At 39.2% G+C, this 19,672-nt stretch overlaps 1 protein-coding gene across 5 annotated transcripts in view; it reads left to right on the top strand.

The window, feature by feature from the left end:
- Window positions 1-19,092, top strand: part of OMA1 (OMA1 zinc metallopeptidase) — a 55,852-nt gene extending 36,760 nt beyond the window's left edge. For 2 of the 5 annotated variants that reach the window (XM_036351585.1, XM_036351586.1), the window contains exon 9: window positions 13,127-13,565. In XM_036351585.1, the coding sequence (XP_036207478.1) occupies window positions 13,127-13,312 (186 nt within the window). In that variant the 3' untranslated portion in view covers window positions 13,313-13,565. Of the gene's footprint in view, window positions 1-13,126; window positions 13,566-16,815 lie in introns of those variants that run through there. The other 3 variants (XM_036351587.1, XM_036351588.1, XR_004974258.1) reach the window with 2 other exon arrangements.
- The last annotated feature ends 580 nt before the right edge of the window (window positions 19,093-19,672 follow it).

The following is a 19,672-nucleotide window of genomic DNA, read 5'->3' as shown; positions in this document are numbered from 1 at the left end:
CTCAGTAATTTAAGCTTATTGTTAAACAACAACAATAACAAACTCCAGTTAATGACTTGTGTAAAATTTTTGGGTCAAGTGAGTATTAATTCCAATGATGCTGGAATATTTCTTAGAAAAAAAAAATCCCTTGATATTAGTTTTTTTTTCAGGTTGTTTATTTCTTTAAAAAGAGAGAGTAAAGTGTGCATGACTTTTTTTCTGTAGACTTCATTAATGAATAAAGCTAAAGCAGCTTTTTCCCAATTAGTTTTTACTACCATCTAAACATGTTTTTATTTGTTAACATAATTTAAAATGTTTTCTGTGGTATCCACTTCAGTGCAAGATGGATGTCAGATATCGCCAAACCAGGCTGCACACTCTTTCTGTCTCACTTGCTTTGCCAGGATGACTACAAATTTAACTTGACAGATAGTGAGCACCTGTTATAAGAAAAAAATACTGGTAGATACAGGGGATACAAAGAGAATTAAGACATGGTTTTTTATATTTGCAGGATGCTAACATAAGTACAAAATGATTCTTAATACAATAAGGGATAGGATTTATTATAAGAAAAGTAGAAATATAGTGGTATGCAATTTGAAGGAATAGCCTGCATCTATTTTGGGATAATAAACTACCGGGAGATTCATTTATTGATTCATGTGATTTATATGGAAATCCACTGATAGTTTGCCATTCTGTATTCTGTTGCTGGGAACAATACAGTTTCTGCTTTCTTGGAGCTAACATTCATGTCAATGCAAGTAATAAACAAACATATACATACATACATGCAGTATGTCACGCAGTGATAAACACATTGGGGAAAAATAAATCAGATTAAAGGTAGTAAAGAGGGCTGGGCAGCAGAGAACGCGTGCTGGTCTACGTTCCTTTGTCAGAAAAAGCCTTACCTAACAGAAGCTGGAAAGAAGCAGGGGGCCAAGTCTGTGGCTATCTGGAGAGAGAGTCTTCCAGGGTGAGGAGGCAGCAAGTGCACAGGACCTGGAGGGAGAGTATGTGTGGTGTGTTCAAGGAATGGCAAGGAGCTGAGTGAGTCAAGGGGGGGGGGGGGGGGGATGGTTGAGGTATAGGGGAATCAGATCATGAAGAGTCTTTTCTAAACCATTATAAAGACTTAACTTTGATTCCAAGTGATATGGGAAACTAGTAGAGGGTTTTGAGTAGAGCAGTGGTTTTCAACCTTAGCTGCACATTAGAATCACCTGGGAATCTTTTTTAAATCCTGATTTCTGGGCCTCATCCTCCGGAAATTCGGTTTCTTTGTTACTAATGTTGTGGCCCCACCCCATAACAAAGAAACAGAATTTCTGGAGGATGAGGCCCAGAAATCAGGATTTTAAAGAGATTCCCAGGTGATTCTAATGTGCAGCCAAGGTTGAGAACCACTGGAGTAGAGGAATGACTTGATCACCTGATCTGACTCATGTGTTCTGTGGTGGTCATGGGGACTGTAGTGGGGCAAGGGTGGAACCCAGGAGACTCTTTACAAGGCTCTTGCAATAATCCTGTTAAGATAGTATAGAGGCAGAAGAGAGGAAAAGAAGTGCTCAGATTTTGGATATATTTTGAAAGGAATGATGAGGATTTGTTGCTAGTTTGGGCATACTTGTGGCCTTTCATGGGCACTGGGGCCAGCCAGACATGGATTCTTAAGAAATATCCTAAATATATTTCATTTATACCCTTAATTTGAAGAAAAAATATTTGAGAGAAAAAACAGCAGTGACATTTACTTGATGCATTGTAATTATCATTCATCTTAAAAGCACAGCACAGGACTGGAAGAATATGGGTTTCATCCGTAACTAATTTGTCCTGAAGATCACTGACTCTAAGCCTTAGTAAGTGCTGCCAAGACCCAGGGAACTTGCATCACTTGAGGAGGCGTAGCCTCTCGTGAAAGCCAAAATAACCACATGGTTTCCTGTTGGAATGCCCTTTCTTTTTATTTTGTTCAGTGAAATTCTAAAAATGTGTGGTTTACTTAAATTGGATAATGAATTTTAGCCAACTTTCATCTAAATTCTGAGTTGTCATTTCATCATCGAAGATAACTAAGGATCTTTGGAGAAGTAAAATGTGCTTTAGAGAAGTTTTAAAATAATTAATTGATTAGTGAGTATGAAGGAAAATGGAGAAATAAATATGTTATTTGGGCACCAATGATGAAGATAAGCATTGGGAGGTATTATTTTTCTAAAAATAAACTATCCTAGTTTAGAAACTTAAGTTGAAAACCGTATATATCCTCCCCAAGTGATTAAAATCAATTTGAAAGTAATAAAATTCTACTACAATATTGGGAGTAATTCAGTAGTTGAAGTGAAACTTATAGTCAGTGTAAGAGTCTGTTGATAATTAGAATACATAGTCATAATTCAGAGATTGGAATTCCCTACTATCGTTTCTAATTTCTCTAATGAAAGAAAGCAAATCCTCAGGCAGTATGTAGAATTATGTGAGTCTATATACTACTAAAGGCTATGTTTTTTGTTTGATTTTATTTAAGATTTTTTTCTACTTATGTTAATACAATATATTTTACCTAATGCTCCTGTTCTTTGACAATTCTGATATTATGCCTGAAGTGACGTACTTCTCAAAGGCAGTTGGAAATGCACAGCAGAGCACAGACATCTAGGCCAGAGATGAGGGAGGACTTGAGAGTAACTCCATGAAGGTGGTAGTTGAAGTGGTGAGAGTGGAGTAGGCAGAGAAAAAGATCCTGGGTAGCGTTAACAGTGTTAGGTGGTGTACACATTTAATTGGGAGGAGGAAGACAGAGCTTCTCGTATATCCCGATTCATAGGAGGAGAAAAGATCAAGACAATCAGGAAAAGAAGTCATATGTGGTACTTTAAACAATAAAGAATTTAAATTAAAAAAAAGAAAGAAAGAAGATAATGTAAAGAAACACCACAAGACCGGAAAGAAAAGAAAATCAGGAAAGTAAAATTCTTTGGTTCCATGAGAACACAAATCTTGGTAATTTTGATTTCTTTAAAATGTAACTTAGTGAAGATTGTATATTTTTATTTCTTATTGGATTCCTTGAATAAGTATCATCACAGAAATGTATTATTTTTTTACTAGGCATATCAACATTTAAGATGTTTTAAAACTATACTTTATTCACTTAACAAATATTTATTAGTAATCATTTATGTGCCAGATTGTAGGTGTTGTAGGTGCTGTGAACAAAATAGACAGAAAAAAAACCCTTGCCCTTATGAAGCTTATTTTGCAGTAAAGAGAGACAGACAATAAATAGAATAAATTAGTAATATATAGAATAAATCACCAATATCTTATTTCTATATTAGTCATTAATAAGTATTAGGGAGCAAAGCAAAGGAGGAAGGACAGTGTATTAGTCAGCTTGGGTTAAGCAACAGGAATTCATTTCTTCAGAGTTCTGAAGGCTAGATATCCAATCCAATATTAAGGTTCCAGCCATTTGATTTCTGGCGAGGTCTCTTCTGGCTGCAGATGGCTGGCTTCCCACTGTGTCCTTACATGGTGGAGAGAGTGAACACGCGTGTCTCTTCCTCTTCTTATAAGGGCAGCAATCCTATTATCACCTCCTCTAACCCTGATCATCCCCCAAAGGCTCCACCTCCAAATACATTGGGGGTTAGGGTCTTAACATATGAATCTGGGGTGAGGGGGGGTGAAATACTTCAGTCCATAACAAGGATGTAAAGTGTGAGCAGAGATGGCAGAAGGGCTGGAAAAGCTGTTTGAAAGGGAGTTGATCAGAGAAAGTTTCACTGAGAAGATGTTACTTGAACAAAGGCTTGAAATAAGTGAGAGTCTTTGCCTGGGACTTGAGGGGCGTGGGGGTCGGGTAAGAACCTTCCAGGTTAGGAAATAGCCAGTACAGTGCTCTGAGGCAGGAGTGAGCCTGGTGTGGTTGGGATGGAGTGAGCAAGGGAAAGTGAGGGTGCAGGCCTTGAAGCCCCTGTGAGAACTTCGCTTTTGTTCAGAGATAGGACCCCAGGGGCGGGTTTCAGCAGAGGACTGAAGGAGTACCAGGATCTGACCTACAAAGGATGCGTCTATAGTTCCTACAAAATACATAATCATAATTTTGGAGTATTTTAGTATAGAATAATATTTAGAAACAGACTAGTTCTGTTTTTAAAAAAAATATTTTTATTGATTTCAGAGAGGAAGGGAGAGGGAGAAAGAGATAGAAACATCAGTGATGAGAGAGAATCATTGATCGGCTGCCTCCTGCATACCCCCTACAGGGGATCGAGCCCACAACCCGGGCATGTGCCCTGACTGGAAATCAAACACTGACCTCCTGGTTCATAGGTCAACACTCAACCACTGAGCCATGCCAGCTGGGCCAGACTAATTCCCTTTTTTGTTTTGTTTTTAAATCAAGAAAATGTCCCCAAAGTAGAAAACAGTATATTCCTGCTATTTTTTTAATGTGAATTCTGAGATAAAGCATGTGTAAAAGCCTAGTTAAACATAATCCTGTGATCCACTAGCGTTTAAAAAGGATAAATATAGGGTTGTAGTAATGATTTTATTTGTAGTTAATAAGATGATATAATTTTATTTACTTGAAATAACAGTTAAATTTAGGAAACACATATCCCACATATTGTGGTTACCATAACAACTTGGGTGAAAGATTGAAGAACAGATGTTATATCAACCTGTTGATGTTTAGTAGTATGACAGTTTTAAAATTATAGTTGCACTGTTCAGAATTTAAAATTGTATAAACCATAAGTTGTCCTTAAAAGAAATACTTTCTATAAGAATTGTTATAAATATTTACATGTTATAAATATGAATATATTTATATGTGAATATTTATATGTGAATAAGGGAAATTGTATGATAACCCAGGGTAAAAAGTCACTTGAAATATTTATTTTACTACTGAATTTAGACTGAATTTTTTATTTTCTACTTCTCTCACCAATTCTTTGCCATCTTTTCCTTGGGGTGGGGCGAGGAGATGGATAGTGATAAAATATATAGGAAAAACATTTAATTTACTACATTCAGTTTTTTAGATGTCAGAACCACTCAGTGGCTGGCTGTCAATACATTCATTTTATTCTCACTTATTTTGAATTCTTTAAACTTTCAGGAAGCTGGGGGTTTGAACTCAAATGTAAATCATTCTTATGCATTTATAATTGGACAGTGTAAATACATAAATCATTAATATTATACATCCCATAAATAGAACATGTGAGAGTGCTTAACATTGAAGTGAAATGTCGTTGTTGGCCAATGTACACAAACATATACCGTTCACCTTACAGAATTTCATTTTCTCTGACAGGGAGAGTGTTGAGGAAGAGGGAAATATAGCAGCTACTGTAATTGAATTGGCCTCTGAATCATATAAAGCCAGGAAGCCTGACAGTAACATTGTCTAAAACCTTTAAAAAATATTATGGTACATATGATGTGTATCTACTTGAGGCTGAAAATGAATGGGCTATTGGAAAAAAATAGCTCTTATAGGAAAAGGGAAAAAAATGAAGGTAATTAATTTCCCCCTTGAAATGTCTTGGTTCCTATTTTCATAGGAAGCTTTTAATCGGATCATGAAACTTCTCTGGCATTAATTTTTTCCTTTAAAAAAAACCTTTATTATAGTTTAGTTTTTATGAATAAGTAATTGCAGTTTTTCTTGATATGCAGTACCTAGAAGAATCCTAATGTGTATTAGCAGTTTCATGAGTAGAGTATAGTATATTGTACTTTAGTTGTTACTGGGAATAAATACAGCCATTTCTTACTATGTTATTCTCATGTTAGGAGTGGTTGATTATACAATTTTATTTGAAAACTTATTATTTTATTTCAGAGAACAATTGGCCTGTGTCAAGGTGGCCTTATTTTTAATATACTTATTTAAAACTTGTAGATACTTACATTTAATTATTTTAGACCACTTCAAAAATTAGTCAGACTTCAGTTTCCACTGCAGCTTATGAAAGGAAAAGAAATGAGTTAGAGGAAGAAAAATTTTAAAAGGTAAATCATGATATATAAATATAAAATGAACCATATTTGCGATTTTACTTAACTTACTAGTGAGGGAGCCTGTAATATGTCACCACTAGCTCAAAGGAGACTTCAGTAACCATCTTCATGCAGGCTCTGAGGGATGCTGAAATGAACTTACAACCAGGCGCAAAACTGATCCACTCATAAGGCAATCAGTTGCCTTCCCCAGACATGGCCAAGCATCATTTGCATGGTTATCAGTTTTCTACAACTTCCAGAGTTGTGAAATAGCTCTGAGACCATGGAGGCGGAGATAACACCCAGGATGCACTCGACAGGACACCCAATGATCTTATTTGCCCATATCACAGTCTTCCACAGTTTTCTGTTCTTGTTTTTTTCTGTTGTCATTTATTTACCTTTCAAATAAAGATACCAAGTCAAATCATCCTGTCAGACCAACATACAGGGTATCTCCCCAAAATGTATGCACATTCTAAATGATTATAAAGTCAGTGTTTATTAACCTGCAGTTCATTTTCAAAATTAAGTGAGTTATCAGCTGTACATTTTTTGGGACACCCTTTATAAACAGAAGTTTTTGTTTTGTTATTTTTATTTATTTATTGGGAAGGGAGAGGGATAGAGAGATACCGGTAGAAACATCTCATCTGTCGGCTGCTTCCTTGGGCCCGCAACCCGGTCATGTGCCCTGACTGGACCTCTTGGTTCCTGGGTCGACACTCAACCACTGAGTCACACCGGCCAGACTGTTTTGTTATTTTTAAGCAACCACACCGGCATTATTCTTGTTGTATTTCTTTTCTTTCTCTTAAAGTAGTAACCAACTATTATTAATTTCCACCGAATTTATTGAGTTTTAGGCTTGAGGTTATTGATGCTAAAATCTTTTGAAAAGTATATGCTTGTCTTCAGAAATTAAGGGAAAGAGTTGGAAATAGAGGGGGTGTAAAAGGACGTTTCATTTTTTAAGAGAAACATTTAAACCTCTCTGGCCATTTAGAACTCAAGATACAATGTGAAATCAAGGATAAAGTCACAGATATACAAAAATGGGAGAGAAGGGAAGACAAAGGGGGAAAGTGTTTTTTTTATTTCTTTTTCTTTTTTAAAATAATTGAATTTATTGAGGTGACATTGCTTAATACAGTTTTATAGGTTTCAGGTATACACTTCTATCATACTTCATCTGTATATTGTATTGTGTGTTCACCACCCCAAGTCAAGTCTCCTTCCATCACAATTTGCTCTCCTTTGCCCTCTTCTACCTCCTCCCACCCCCACCCCCCATCCCTCTGGTAAAAGGTTTTTTCTTTTAGGAAAAATTATTTTAACTTTTTATTATAGTTTTTAAAAAACACATGTAAAAGTAGAGAATAATTTAATGACCCCCCATTTCTCAATCACATTCATTAGTATCAACCTTTTTGTACACATGCTTCTTCTGTTCCTTCTTTGATTTTTTGTTTTTTACTCAGAAGTATTTTTAAAATATATATATATATTTTTATTGATTTCAGAGAGGAAGGGAGAGGGAGAGAGAGACAGAAACATCAGTGATGAGAGAGAATCATTGACCAGTTGCCTTCTGGGCCCCCTCTCCCCACCCCGGGATCTAGCCCGCAACTTGGGCATGTGCCCTTCTGTGGAATCGAACCCGGGACCCTTCAGTCCACAGGCTGATGCTTTATCCACTGAGCAAAACCAGCTAGGGCTACCCAGAAGTAGTTCAATGCAAATACCAGACATGAGGGTGTTCCTTTCTAATTAATTCAATATTCATTCTAGAAAGTATTCTTTTCTTCCATTACATATCTAAGAAAATTAATAGTAACTCCTTAATAAAATTAAATATTCTATCCATATTCAAATTTCTGCCTCATAATGTAGTTTTACAGTTGGTTTGTTCAAATCAATGTATGGATCAACAAGACCCATACATTGCATTTGGTTGCTGTGTCTCTTAATACTGGGTCAAAAGTAGAAAACTGGGCAATACAATTGAGTAGTGGTTCTGCTTCCTCATAGAAATTTAGCAAATGTAGAAATTTAGCATGTAGCAAATTAATAGTTGGTAATGGGAAAGGATGCTCTTAGGAAGTACGTAAAAATAGTAGTCTTAGGAGTCCTGGGTTTTAATTCTGACCCAGCCACACAAGTTTAAGGAAGTTATCTACCCTAAACTTCATTTTGCTTCACCTGTCAAATTGAGATAGCAGTGTCTCCTGGGTGTTTTATGCACATTCTTATGCATTGGTGGTAGTGAGGCCCTGCCTCCTTCTCTCTTTCCTCCCCTCCTTTCCTCATAAGACACTTAATGATAAGTATTCTACACCAGGATCAACATTTCAAAAGTGGTTCATATGATAGCACCAGTTTAGATAACATTTTAAAATACCTGGCACCATGCAAGACACAGCGAAAGTGAACAGTAAATGTTGGTTCTTTTCCCTCTGGTTGGAATCTTTAGGCCAATTCCATATTTAATTCCAAGTCTTCCTTGAGATTCTTAGAGCTGTATATTCTTGTTAATGGAGTACATTCCTGCCTTCTCTTAGACTGTAAACTCTTAAGAGTGTTTTTCTTATGACATTTGTCATAATGATTTATTCATAGCTTGTGTTCTATAAATGCTTGTTTAAAATTCAGCATCCATTTAAGTGCCTATTATGTGCAGTGCATGAAGTTAAACACAGAAAACAAGGTAAAATGGAAAGGCATATTCTAGCTGTACAGTGGGAAAATGTTGCTCACTTTTAAAGAGGTGAAGGTATATTTAATAAGATGGATTTGCATTTATGAAAATAAAAGATGTTGACACCCGAAATATAATAAAATAAATATGGAAAGAAATGTTTAAAAAGCAGAAAAAATATGGCTGATAAAAATCTTTCTATGCAAAATAGACGAAGATTTGATAGAAATGTATTTGGGCCATAATAGGACTCTGCTTGATAGTTGGAGGAGAGAAACATTCACACATGAAGAAATATTAATAGAATGCCTTTATGAAGAACATAGTTTTTCCAGTAATTAATGTAGCTCAGGCATCTCCAAACTACATTTATTCCATAAGAGACTTATACAAGAAATGTATAATGTGGTGCCAAAAAAATATTAAAACAAAATCATGCGCAAATGCAGTACAAATGAAAACAACAACAAAAGCAGGTTATAATCCATTGTTTCAAAGCCTTTTTACTTCCATGCCAGCTTTTCTAAATTGACTTTATTTTTAAGAGCAATGTTAGTGTCACAGCAAAATTGAGCGGCAGTTGCAGAGATTTTCCATATATAACCCCTGCCTGCCTTGGTGTAGACAGTCTCCCACCGTGAAAGTGCTGCCCGGGAAGGTGCATCTGCTGCAGCCAGTGAACCTGCACTGACACATCATCACCCAAAGTCCATCGTTTACATTGGGGCTCACTCTTGCTGGTGTAGATTCTGTGGATTTTGACAAATGTGTAATAACATGTATTCATCATTATAGTATCGTATAGAGTAGTTTCCTTGCCCTAAAAGTGCTCTATGCACTGCCTATTCATCCCTCTGTCCGTCATAACCCATGACAATCACTGATATTATTTTACTATCTCCATAGTTTCACTTTTTCCAGAATGTCATGTACTTGGAATCATACATATGTAACCTAGAGATTTGCTTTTTTTTTTCCCCCCCACTTAAGATTCCTCCCTGTCTTTTCATGGCTTGAGAGTTTATTTCGTCTTAGCGCTAAGTAATATTCCATTGTTTGGCTGTAACACAAATTTTCTGTTCACCTTCTGAAGGACATCTTGGTTGCTTCCATGTTTTGGCAATTATGAATAAAGCTGCTATAAACATTCGCTGAGCAGGTGTTTGTTCCTTGCCAGTCACTTAACCTCTCTGGGTCTGAGTCTCCTCATTTGTAAATTTATCTGATGCATGCTAAGGATGCTGAGGTTGAAATTATGTGGTTATATAGATAAAAAATCATGGAATACTGTTTTACAAATTATAATAACTCAGGTTTGCCTGCATGCTGATGACACTGTAAGTTGGTGAAGTCTTTCTGGCAGAAAGCAGTTTGGTCCTATCTAACACAAATTATAATCTGTTCTTACTCTTTGATCAGATCATTCTACTTTGGGGGCAGACTTCAAGTGGAGGTTAAAAATAACATCCTTTATTTAAATAAAGCTTTCCATAGGGTAATTTGTAAAAGCCAATCAACACTACAAAACACTTCAAATGCCCAGTAATTTGCGAGAGGCAGGGATCATGACTGTCTTTTCTGATCAGTGTGTCCCTAGCACCTTGCTCACGGTGGTGGTCTAAATGTTAACTGTGAAAAGATTGAAAAGAGAACTTAAGGGAAAGAGAAGAGCTTTTACTGAATATTAAAGATTCTAGGAGATGACATTCTGTCTTCCCTTTGTGCTTTGCATCTCCCATGGCTAAACTCAGTTGTGCCAGCTCTTTCCTGCTGGGCTCTCCCTGATTCCCCTTACTGATACCAGTCAAGGCCTTAGGCATGTGACGTAACTGCCATGAGAGATTGGCTTCTCACCTGGAAAAATATGTCAGTGTGGTTATAAAGGAGTTAAAGCAGAATAGACTGGGTGTCCTGACTTTGCCAGGATAGTCTCAGTTTATGCCTATGACTCAGTGTAAATCTCAGTAGCGTCTCCTTTCACTCTCAAAGGTATTCTGGTCCAGGTAGGTCACCATTTAGCCGAGGGTCTTCCTTTCTTTTTACTTTAGTGCTATATTTGGGAAACATTTTCTTGTTTTATTTTTTGTGTGTGTGTGTGTGTTTTTTAGTTCAGTTTACTTTAAGGAACATTTATTTAACACAATAGATGCAAGAGGTGAAATATAAGGAAAATTGAGACAAGACACTACTACCAAGGAATTTCACTTGAATGCTTTTTCCCCTTTACTTTATTTTGGTAACTCATAGCCTCATTTGTAGTCAAAAGTGCTGCTAGACCAGGGGTGGGCAAACTTTCTGACTCGAGGGCCACAATGGGTTCTTAAACTGGACCGGAGGGCCGGAACAAAAGCATGGATGGAGTGTCTGTGTGAACTAATATAAATTCAAAGTAAACATCATTACATAAAAGGGTATGGTCTTTTTTTTCAATAGTTTTATTCATTTCAAACGGGCCGTAGTTTGCCCACGGCTGTGCTAGACTCAAGTTCCTGCTCTGACTTCATCCATTTACAAGACCCCTTTCTGGCTGCCTCTGGCTGCCTGCTCCCCTATTCTGTTGAACTTTAGGGAATATACCCATCTAAGAACCTGTGCCCCACCATGGGGCACTCTGGGTCTTAAGGTAATGGAATTCCTTGCCCAAACACTTTTGAGCCTGCTTCCAGGGCCTGTGCGGACCTCCTCTCTTGGATGCACGCACACAAGATCCCTCACAGTGCAGGTGAGCCGGGGAAGGGAGGAGAAGGGAGTGGACAGCAGGCCAGTGGCAGGAGCTGGGGTAGGCTCCCCACAAACTTAAATGTAACAAAATTCAAGAATTCTAATTTTGGGACCTGGCCTTCAGGGTCGTTTTGAAAGTGTGGGAGAATAGAACATATGTTATGTAGTACTTCATTAGTTTGACTTACAGCTGTTAGATATTTAAACACATGGTATCTGAGCCTCTATCTGCTCAGATAGAGTACCCCACATGGACCCCACAGTTACCTGGGGCAGGCCTGCTCAGAGTAAAACCTACCATGCCCTAACAGACCCTAAATTATCTGCTCCTACCTGCTAGATCCCTTCTGCCCCAGCTGTACCAGCTCCCTCCCTGTTCCCAGCACTCAGGCATCTCCCATCCAGTGCACATCCTTGGGCTCCCCGCTGCTGTTGCTGCAGCCACTGCCTGCCGGGGCACTCCTTTCCTAGGTACCGCATGGCCTGGTCTCTCATGGCCTCAGGTCTTTCCCCCTCTTCTCAATGTCATGATGTTATCAACGAGAGCTTGCCTGGCCAGTCTTTCTAAGACCTTGTTACTCCCCCAAGCACTGACTGCCCCTCCCTGCTTTATTTACTTCCTGTAACATGCATCACTATAAAAAAGTTAGAGGTAATACTTAGAAAATGAAACTAGTTTTTTTACCCTAAATATGTTTCTTTTAAAACGCTTTAGATATTAAGACATTCCCCCCTCCCCCCCCCTTTTTTTTAGTTTTTATGTGTTACAGTCATCCATGGACCTAATTTAAAGAATCACATATTTTTCTAAGGCTAGTTCCTTAAAGCAGCAGCCCTCCTACCCTGCCTTCAGTTTCAACTTTCTTAAAGTATTCTTTTTATATTTCCTATCATCCTACATAGCACTACTTCCTAACTTTCCGTTTCAGGCATCATCCGTTTCCCTTTCCCCAGAGGATGAGCATCAAGCTCCCCATCCCCTCACCCTCCCCGCCGCCCCAGTCACTGTCACACCCTGTGCAGCACGCACAGGTGTCCTGCTCCCCTTCTGGTGTGGCACGTGGTGCTCTCACGTTCTGTCTAATACTGTGCACCCTAGTAACCGCTGAGCCATGTGTGTACTGGGATTCCTTTCCTTTCCTTTTCTCGTGGCATTCTGTTTTTCTGGAGTTAAAATAGTCATGACTTGCTTTGCTTAGGTGACTCCCTTACCTAGGCTGTTAGCCTCAGGTTCACGGCAAAGGCCCCAGTTATGTATCCCTCCCTTCAGTATGCTCAGACATCTGTTTTCTGCTTTTGTTTTTTTTTATCTTTCTTGAAAACAGTCTCTCAGAGTCTTCATATCTTTTCTAATCTGAATGCTCGTCAGGATTGGTTTGACTGGAACCAAAGAGATCTTGTTTATTCCCAGTGGGACATTGGGCGGTCACGGCAGATGCTGTTGTTTTTTCCAAATATACTATTATTATGTGAACAACTTGTGAAAATGTAACTATTTACTGTGAATTTGTCTGTGGTTCTCTTTTATGTGTTGTCATTAAGCTCTCTTTTATTAAAAATAAAGGGTGTATTCTTATATTTTATTATTTTGCATAGAGTATTTTAAGAATTATTGGGATAATGTTAATAAATTTATGTATATATTTGCTTTGTGTTCTTTTTGTATTCTGTTGTATTCTTTCTCTATAGGCTCTCGAAATTAGAGAGACCTGCAATTGCCCACCACTTTCTGAACCAGACCCTCGATTAGTGTTCAAACTCGCCATGAAGGATTTTCTTAAAGAATCAGAGAAAAAGGACCTAAATACCACTGCTGAGAAACAGAAAGTGGGTCCTCTTCCCATTGGAAAACAGAAGCAAACATCAGGAGCATAAATAATTAAGAAAGAACTAGCAGTTGAATTGAAATATGTGAGACAACGGATATATGAAGAATATAGCAATCCTTATCACTTTACATTACTTGAGGAAAATGTTTGAAATGAAAAAAATGATATTCACCGTCAAATCATGTATATTACAGGTATTACCTAAATTCTTCTAGATATTTTTCATGAAATATTGATGTATTCTAATTTATTTTAAAATATGTCGCAGAATAAATTTATAGTACACATTTTATTCTGTTTCACGCTTGCTTTTGATTTAGAAGGCAGACTTCTAGTGGAGAGAAACCAGAAAGCGGAGTAATTGTTATGTAGAGAGGACTCCAGCTGAGCCTAAACTGGTTGTCAGAGTCTGGATGGTTAGGATAGACTGGGAGCTGGACAATCAAGCACCTGTTTAGAGAGATTGGTTTGCATTGGGGTAGAGTATATGGAATAGGGGCTTTGGGAGAGAGAATTCCCTGGTCCTTACTATGGACAGCATGGGAAAATGACTACAGGCAGAAGCTGAAGAAGCTGTGTTCATAGGAAAACAGAAGTGATTTTATTTGTGGTCCGAGTGAGGAACACAAGGGGAGGGAGGGTCCTTTCCTGGGAGACACAGTGTGCTTCTGGTGCCCTGGCATCTCAAGGGAAAGTCATGTCATTTTGGCTCCTTGAGGATGCAACAGTTTGGGAGTCTCAGGTTCTCAAGGGAAGCAGCTCCCGGTGGAGGGTTGTATCAGGAGAGGCAGGAGACATTTGTGCCCCTAGGTTGAACCCCTTGAGCAGCCAGCTCCCAGCTCAATGTTGAGGGAATAGCACAAGTCACATTCCTAGCCTCAACATCACTAGACTTCACCAGTTTGGAAATATACACTCAGAAATTACTATCTATACATATAAAAGGCTAATATGCTAAGTGTCCCTCCTACCCTTCGACCTGTCGCATGATGCGCACTGACCACCAGGGGGCAGACGTTCAATGCAGGAGCTGCTGAGCTGCAGTGACTTGGCAGTGGCAGTTCTCCGATGGCGCACCCTGAAACCAGAGAGGAGGGAGCCTGGTTCCTTGTGGGGCCGTGCGATTCCACCTTTGGCCATGGGTTATGTTGTTGCTGGGGCACTGTCGGTCCCGAATCTGGTTTACTGCACACTTGCATTTGCGTTCCACACCTTGTATGACAGCAACTTTGTAGAGTGCCTTCTTGCACTTAGGGACCCCTCGGGGGATGTCGGAGAGCCGGTTTCAACCCAGTTTTGGCCTGATCCCTGCAGGCCAGGCCAAGGGGCTCCACCTGCCGGAGGGACCCCGCTCACTCCGCGATGTTGGGGAAGCTCCAGGGTGTGTCCGGCCCATCTCGGCCACCTTCTAATTAATTTCCTGTTAATGTGCATGAATCCGTGCACCCAGTCACTAGTATTACATAAATGTGAAAATAAGTTTGTTAAATGTGTTCTTATTTATATAATATTATTTATATTTCCAAACTGGTGAAGTCTAGTGATGTTGAGGCTATATTCCTAAGAGAAACATTTCGCTTGAAACACATTATATTAAGTAGTTTCTTAGAGATTTCATAAAAGGGAAAGAAACTATCTTTTGTTGAACACCTACTGAGCCCATTTATTCCACAACCTTATAAAGTAAATTTGTTATTCTCATTTTATAATGAGAAACAGGCTTGGCAAGGTTAAATAATATACCCACTGTCTCTCAGCTAGAAAGAGCAAAGCTAGACCTGTCTGACTATAGTCGTCTGTCCATTTCTGTGACTCGCAGATTTGTAAAAACTAATCTAGCAAAAGACAAGAAGCAAACTCTGTTCTCAGTTGTTTGGTAGCTTCCTCACTGTAGGGCTTCAATACAGGTAAACACCTCTTTCTGCAGGTGAGTCTCCATGTCCTTCTCCCAGACCCTTCTGTGCAAATGCCCATGAAACCCGGGGGAGGCAGGGAAGGAGAGAGGAACCCCTCTCCTGCCTGTGGAAAGCCTGTGACTTCTCATTTGGGAGTGTCCTGACGCTATTACATTTTCTTAGGCAAAGTATTTACCTAGTTGTTAAGAAGACAAGCTCAGAGCCTATTTGTTTTTCAGGGCTTACTATATAGGTTGGTTGTAAAGAATTTCTTGATCATGTAGGGCAACACTTGGAAGGAGGGGATTCAGATGAACTGTTCTCCATATAGTTGTTCTTTACAGTCCCAGAGATTGGAGTTCTTACCCAGGCACTTGGTAACATGTACAGACAACTGGAGAATGTCACTTACAGGTAAACAGTAAAACATACTATTAGATTTCCCTGTAGATTTCCCAAGGACAACAGTGCAGTGGGGACCCTAGGCTGGTTTCTTCCATCGTATTATCACATCTAATAGTATTGTTCAGAATCCTTGAAAACATATGCAAGTTGACATCATGTCAGAAAGAAAATGAGAGAAAATACCTTAATAGTGCATATGAAGTTTTTTTTTTGTTTTGTTTTGTTTTAAACCCAACAACAACACGAATCAATAAATGTAAAAAAAAAAGTAACATTTTAGCTCAGGATTTTAGGAGAAAGTAAATAGCAATTGGGATGTAGTGTGTGTGCACGTATTTTAAGCTGTATATGGAAATGACGTCTGTATGTTCTGCATTTAGTTGCATAACTTAATTGCTTTTCATGTGTTCATAGGATGCAGATGTTGTTAGCTCAGTGTTTAAGAGCATGATGCCAGTAAATCCAAGGCACACATTCAATCTAATATCTCTTATAATACAGATAGTTGTAAGACTGTATCCTCTAAAACTAAACTCATTGAGAACATGTATATTTATGGCTATGTCCCTAATACCTAACACTTTTCAGCACATTACAGGCACCAATTAATATTTTACTGATACTGTATAGTCAACATCAATCATCTGTTCAAAGGTTTAAAAAAGAAACACTCATACTCTGTGACATTTCTACCTCTTGGTAGCCACAGGACCCTGGGCAAATCACTTAAACCCTAACCCTCATTTCTTCATTTGTGAAATGGGGGTAATAAATCCTACCTCATAAGATTGGTCATACGTGATGATTAAGGGGAATGATGTACTAAAGCATTTAGCACAATGTCTGGAACACCAAACTAAAAATAGCCACAATTTATCGAATGCTTTCTTTGTACCAAGCTCTGTGCAAAGCACTTTTCAAGCACTATTGAGCCTCACTGCAACCCTGTATAGGACAGGGGTTATTTTGCCCCTCATTATAGATCAGGAAAATGACGTTTAGAGGGTTGATGAGACTTGCTCACGGTCTATTCCTTTAGATTATATTACTTGCAAGAACAGCAAAAAAAAAAAAAAAAAAAAAAAAAAAAAGCAACTCAAAATCAATCAAGAGAATGTATTGCCTCATCTAACAGAAAAGCCGGGGAGGACACTGGCTTTGGATACAATTTAGTGGAGGACCATGAGATTGGCAGATCAATGGCTCTTTTCTCTGCAGTTGTTCTCAGCTCTGCCTTCACTCTTCTCAGATGATGTCAAGATGGCTGTGGGCAGCTCCTGGCGTATGTGATTCCTTCACATCCAGGTGGGAGGAGTGACTCACCTGGGCACTATTGAAACAGCCTTCAACACCACCTGCACCCTCTGAGGAGCACCCCAGGAGCCACTGCAGGGTGGGGATGGGATTATGCTGAGGATGGGTACAGCCAACACCACCCAACAGCTGCTGAGGATGGCGGGAGACATGGCAGCCACAGACTCGACTAAGTAACGACTAGAAACCCCTTACCACTTATCCTCTGTCAACAGGCTGAGAGACACAACAATTCCTTGAAGATTTGCTCTGAAGTGACATTTAATCTGAGCACAAAAACGTAGCCTGAGTTTCACATTGATATGATAATACATTTGCATGAACCTATTTGCTTTACCACTTACAAGATATCCACCTCCCCACCACCACCTGAATTATCTCCTTTCCTCAAAATCAACCTATGAGATTGAAGGACAAGTGGTGTTATTGGCTCCTAGGGGAGAAAACTAAAGCTGGAGGAATTAGGCAAGTCATCCAAGTGTGCACTTCAGGTAAATGGCAGAACTGGGGCTGGGAGGAACCAATGCGTTGATTGTAATCCAGTGCTCTTTCGGCAATACCACGTTCTTTGGAGAGGGAAGTACTGCCTCCGTTTTTCAGCTGGAAAACGAAGCACAAGGATATTAAGCAGCTGTGTGCCCAGCACTGCTCAGCATGTAACGGCAGAACTGAGATTCAGACCCTTGTCTTCTGACTCCAAGGTCTGTGCTCTTCATTCATCTACTGCCACTGCAGTGGGCAGATCTCATAAAGGAGGTGGGAATGGAGAGTGTTCATTTCCCTTCACCCTGTAAATAGCAGGGCTAATACCCTTTGTCCCCTTATTTAAAAGCACTCGTTTTAATGCTCTAGGGCAGGTGGTAAAAATTACCATTCACTTATGTTCACATACATGAAAGATAAAATTCCTGTGTATCATCTGTTAATGTGTTTGTATTAGGCTCTAGAGAGTTTCTTAATCTGTGGTGAGAAATATCTCTTACTTCATTACTAGAAAAATCCTATTGGTGTTCTACCCTTACCCCTTGCTCCCCAACTTCCACCGGAAAATCAACAGTCCTCACAGTGAGGCCAGTGGCTCCTCGCCTTTAACCACCAGGGACTCTTTTTACATTCCCTGGCTCTTTGTGCATGGACTTTTACCCCGTAATGTTTTCTGTCTTGAAGGTTTGGAGTAGACTCGTGACCAGGTTCTCATAACCATGATCTCTTGTTGTGCTGGCAGTTAGGAGCTGAGCTAGTTGGGTATGGGGGGGCGTATGTCAGTGGGCGCCTGCTTGCAGATCTCGGAATTTCTGTGATATCATCACAGACCTATCAGGAGTTCTGTTCATCATGTGAAGTTCCAAAAATTCCAGCCCAAAAGGAAAATTTGTGATTTTAATTAGTTTGGGTAGCCTAATTATGTGAGAGAAAATACAAAATTTTTAGTTAGGCTTTTTGAACTGCAAAGCAGACCTGGCAGATTCCCAATACCATTTTTATAGATTATGAGGGGCCTGGGCCTCGTCCTATGCAGCATGGGTCGAAAATCAGATTTGCTTTTTTTCTCTCTTCAGAATATAAAAGAAAAGAAAATTTACATGTATTAATTTTGACCAATATATTATAGTATAACCATATTTTTGTAGGTTAGGAATGATGGATGGTCTACTTAAGGGTTCTGTTATCCTATAGTTAAGGATATATTTTTTAAAGTACCTTATCTTGGCACAGAAAAAAAATAGGTTGAATATAATTTTTTCCACAGCTCTTCCCCTCGGATGTTATAGTAGCCCTCAGAGAATCAAGGGCAGCGAGACTAGTCTTACTCTTTTATCTGGGGACATGGGACAGTAACATTTGCCCTACTTACTTCCCAGCATCCTTTTAAGTAATGTCTATATGCTTTCTACAACATCTGCAGTGCTGCACCCATGATGTTTCTATATTCCAGCATTGCTTAGTCTGGCCTGTGAGTGTTAGGAGAGGTCATTTCCAAATGCAAGGCCATTTGCCTGATCTGATGCAGCCCAGAATTGATGATGAACTGTTCTTACTCAAGTGGGAGAAAAGGGGAAACTTCTTTGTAGCACGTTTTATTTTAATCTGGTTTATGAGTGTATGTACCTTTAACCTAGTTATTCTATTAATCCCCTAATGCTTGTAGAGAACACTAGAGAGTGTTCCTGATTCTGATGCTCAAATCAAGAGAAATAAAGTCAACTTTTTCCTGGAATGGCCAGCCCATTCTCTAGATTCGATGGACTTGGAGAATTGGAGCTAAGGATAAGATACCACAATCTTTCTTCCCTTTTAATCCTCACGGCGGCTCCTCAAGGTATGGGTTTCCCCCAGTTTGAGGATAAGGAAATGGAGGCTCACAGGGCCCTGTAACTTGGCTAAGGTCATACAGATAGTCCAGGAACTCAACTAGGGAGACTCAAAAAGCTTTTACCGACTTCAGCACGTTCACACACACAGCCTGAGAGCAATTGTCAGGGCAACTTGGGAAACATTTATTTGGGGTCCTTCCTTTGTTCCAGTGCCCAAGGCTTTTCTCCTGCTCCGTAACCCCTGCAACTCTCCGGATCACATCTTCAAACACCGTTTCTCAACACTCATCTCTTACAAGGAGCCAACCAATGAACTGAAAGTGTTCATGACAAAAGCCCAGAAGCCATCAGACACAAATTGGCACATAGTAAGTGCTCAATGAATTCAAGTCCAATGAGTGACTGAATGTGTATACATGAATGAATACAAACAAGCCATGGGAGTTATTTGAATGCTTGAGTTGGTTTTGGAGTGAA

Source organism: Myotis myotis, unplaced genomic scaffold (genome assembly GCF_014108235.1).
Source record: "Myotis myotis isolate mMyoMyo1 unplaced genomic scaffold, mMyoMyo1.p scaffold_m19_p_2, whole genome shotgun sequence".
Lineage (NCBI taxonomy): Eukaryota > Metazoa > Chordata > Mammalia > Chiroptera > Vespertilionidae > Myotis > Myotis myotis.
The sequence above is the reverse complement of the archived record's forward strand: the minus strand, read 5'-3'. Positions and strand labels throughout refer to the sequence as shown.